Here is a 3824-nt window from a genome sequence, read left to right as displayed (position 1 = left end):
GAGGCAGTATCACTACAGAAGTAGATTGACCAACCTTCCTTCCGAGGAGTGGCTGGTGGGTTTGAACCACCAGCCTTCTGGTTAGCAGTCAAGTGCCTTAGGCACTATGCTACCAGAGCTCCCACTGTATAATACTAGTTGATGTCTAACCTGGCTTCCCCCTTCTCCCCTTTTGGTGCTTATCTTGCAGAAGCAGCTGGTTTAGCCAATAGGCTGTATTAATTCTGTAGATGAGTTGGCCTGCCCTCATCTTTAGGCAGTTACTAGCTCTAAATCCTTACCACAGCCTCTCTAGGGGAATTCTGAAAGGATCTTCTTGTTCGTGCTTTCTTTAGTTAAAACAGTGTGCCATTAGGAAGAAAGGACGTCAAGGAACAAATGAGCTGCTGAACAAAGTATTTCTCCATTCATGTCATAGGTTGTGCTGGGCCCCCACTACACATGAGCAAGGAGAACTTTGATTTTCTCTGTAGCTGTGGTAGCTCTTTGCAACAAAGATAGGGTCAGGATTTGGATACCAAAAGTATCTAAGGAAATTACCAAAATTCTAGACTCCTTGTGTAATGTGGGGTGTTCTGTTGGCTTAGGGTGATGTTTGTGAGTTATGATGCCATTGGGTGGTGTCTGTCTCCCTAGATGACACTTCTAGAAGGCAGCATTGCAGTCAGTGGAACCTTCGCTTATGTGGCCCAGCAGGCCTGGATCCTCAATGCCACTCTGAGAGACAACATCCTCTTTGGGAAGGAGTTTGATGAAGAAAGGCAAGGAGTGTTTGGTTTCTGTCATGCTTCCCGTCTGGGTCACGTGAGATACAAGGCAGCCCAAGTCCAGCAGGTTGTACTCCAACCGTGTTCCTGACGTTGAGTCTCTTTGTGTCCTTCAGATACAACACTGTGCTGAACAGCTGCTGCCTGAGACCTGACCTGGCCATTCTTCCCAACAGCGACCTGACGGAGGTACAGGTCTTCTGCCGCTCACTGGTGGGGCAATGCATTTAGCAGAGAAGGTCCTGGGAGACTGGTGGTAGGGCTGTGCCTGAGTCCCTCCTAGAAACATGTTAAATGCTTTGAAGAAGAATCCACACAGGGAGTTTTGCTTTCATTGGGACTTTATGTTAGGAAAGCATCTGTGCCTGAGAGCAAGAATATTATCACTACCTGTTTTGTGCATGTAAGTATTTTATATGGCATGTGGATTTTAAATGAAATCCCATTGTTGACTCAGAGTTAGTATTTTTTCACTCTATTCATTTTCCAAACCACAGAGTTAAGCATGTGCATGTTGAGCGACTTCCCTGAATTTCATCCTGCTGGCCTCCTTGCTCACATATGGTCCATAGGAAGGCCTCTTTCATGAGAAAGAAAGAAGCCTTAGAACAAAGCCATCTTTCTCTTTGGTTCTCTGCCCTGCAGCAGGTCCAGAGGCATGTCTTTTAGCTAGTTATTGTTCTTCAGTGTTGAAACTTGTCTCCCAGGAGCTGCCTGAGGGCTCTCTGGAGCTGGCAGAGCTAAAAGTCAGTTAAATCCCTCAAACCAAATTTACTGAATGGTTTAATTAGTTGAGAAGTTCTCAAATTGTGCTCCCCAGATCAACAGCATCAGCATCACCTGGGAACTTGTTAGATATGCAGATTCTTAGGCCCTGTCCCAGGCAGACTGAGTCAGAAATTCTGGGGGCAAAGGAGGAAGCAGCAGTCTGTTTTAACAAGCCCTGGGGAAAATTTTCATGCACATAAAGTTTGAAAATCTCTGAATAATTGAATGTTTTTTTTTTCAGGACAAAATTTTTTTAGAATGCAGAACCAGTTACCATTTGACAATTGATTTATGCTTTCATTTAGTAAACATCAGGTGTTTATTACATGCCAGAAACTGCTTGGGCCTGGGAATATAAGCAATAGGACAGTAATATACACCCTGAAGGGGGTTACAGCGAAGAGAAGGAGACACCCAGACAAATAGACACAAAATAATGGGATGAATAGGAGGCCCTTGTCTTTTGAGTGTTAGTAGAGAAGAGGTTGGGGGAAGGTTCACAGAGGAGGAGGATGATGTCAGAACTGAGCAGACACAGGACAGAAAATGGCAAGACAGGTAGTTGTATGTGCTGCATAATACACGTACAATTTTACATGACTTAGATCGTAGGGTGTGGAGGGGGTTTGTGCAGTGGAGGCCGAGAACTACTGCAGAGGCCAAGTGGTAAGGGGCCTGATTTCTTTGCCATGTTTGGGTGTTTAGGTTCCATCCTTTAGGGGATAAAGGACTCTTGAAGAATCTTAAGCAAGGGTAGCATGTAGCACATGGCCAGCTCTGTGTTTTGGAAAGGTCTTTCTGCTGCGTGGAGAATGGATTGAAGGGAGGCACCAAGGGTTGCTGGCAAGGACAGATGCAGGCTTGATTGGTAACCAGATGGGCAGGGGAAGGGAGTCTGGAGGGGTTCCACAGTTCTAGAATAGGCCCTGGAAGGATCATAGTGGCAGATTATTCCAGGCTGGGAATTGAAGAGAAAGAACCTACTTTGATAGGGGAGGGGGAGGACGGGGGACAACTGACTGGTGTGGCTACTAAGCACTGTTGTGGACATGAGCTGGCAGCTTCATCATGCTTTCTGGGCTCCTGTAGATTGGTGAGCGAGGAGCCAACCTGAGTGGTGGGCAGCGCCAGAGAATCAGCCTTGCCCGGGCCTTATATAGCGACAGGAACATCTACATCCTGGATGACCCCCTCAGTGCCTTAGATGCCCACGTGGGCAACCACATCTTCAACAGTGCTATCCGGAAGCACCTCAAGTCCAAGACTGTGCTATTTGTTACCCACCAGTTACAGGTATGGCCTTTCTTCTCCAGGCTGTCTCCTGTGCCTGGGGAAGTCAGAAAGAAGGAGGTGGTCCTAGAGATTCCTGGATTCAAGAGTTTCATATCCTTAGCACATCCTTTCCTGGCTCCTATGTCATTGTGCCAGATGGCCACCTGAACCAGAGATTCTTGGAGCCGGGCAGCTTCTGCATATAAATCAGCAAGTAAAAGGGCTAAGAGGAATAGGCTGAAAATGGAGTTCGGGTATGAAGTAATTTGGAAAGCACTGGATTGTATCTCTATGCAAGTGGGAACTGTTTTGAGAAAACAAACTCTTCTTCCCTCTATCATTCCACTCTGGAGAAACAGCTCAAGGAGGTTGCCATCTGTTTGCAGATGTTGTCAAGTTTGGGGGAGTTAACCCCCAATTCCACCACAGAAAGTTTTTAATTATGTGCACTTCTGAGTGCAGTGAAAGGATGTGACTTTTGTTGCAAGGCCTGTGTGGCTTCATCAGCAGATTCATGCCAAAACTGTGGAGAAACTGCTCTTGGAACCAACATCCCAGGCACAATGAACTACAGTCAGCTGTCTCAGTCTGAGCACTACTGCCATTTTGGGCTGGATAATTTTTTGTCTAGGGGCTGTCCTGTGCATTTTAGAATGGTAAACAGCATTACTGGCAAATAGTACCCACTTCCGAGTTGTGATAAACAAGAATGTCTCCAGATTTTGACAGATATCTTCGGGAGGCTAAATCACCCCAGCTGAGAACCACTGAACTAACCGAGATGTGGGTATTTGAATATATCTACGCAAATACCAATAACACAATGTTGTCCCTGCCTTTATCTCTAGTACCTGGTGGATTGTGATGAAGTGATCTTCATGAAAGAGGGCTGTATCACCGAAAGGGGTACCCATGAGGAACTGATGAATTTAAATGGTGACTATGCCACCATTCTTAATAACCTGTTGCTGGGAGAGACACCCCCAGTTGAGGTAAGATTTTTTTTTTTTTTTTTTT

The 3824-nt window shown here is 45.9% G+C and overlaps 1 protein-coding gene across 1 annotated transcript in view; it reads left to right on the top strand.

Moving 5' to 3' along the window:
• ABCC5 (ATP binding cassette subfamily C member 5) overlaps positions 1-3824 on the top strand; it is a 93624-nt gene that overhangs the window by 48189 nt on the left and 41611 nt on the right. The window contains 4 exon segments of the mRNA XM_042780293.1: positions 637-761; positions 884-956; positions 2625-2828; positions 3656-3799. Coding sequence (XP_042636227.1) covers positions 637-761; positions 884-956; positions 2625-2828; positions 3656-3799 — 546 coding nt within the window.

This window comes from Orycteropus afer, unplaced genomic scaffold (assembly GCF_000298275.1).
Source record: "Orycteropus afer afer isolate SDZICR_OR568_19922 unplaced genomic scaffold, OryAfe1.0 scaffold00032, whole genome shotgun sequence".
Lineage (NCBI taxonomy): Eukaryota > Metazoa > Chordata > Mammalia > Tubulidentata > Orycteropodidae > Orycteropus > Orycteropus afer.
The sequence above is the reverse complement of the archived record's forward strand: the minus strand, read 5'-3'. Positions and strand labels throughout refer to the sequence as shown.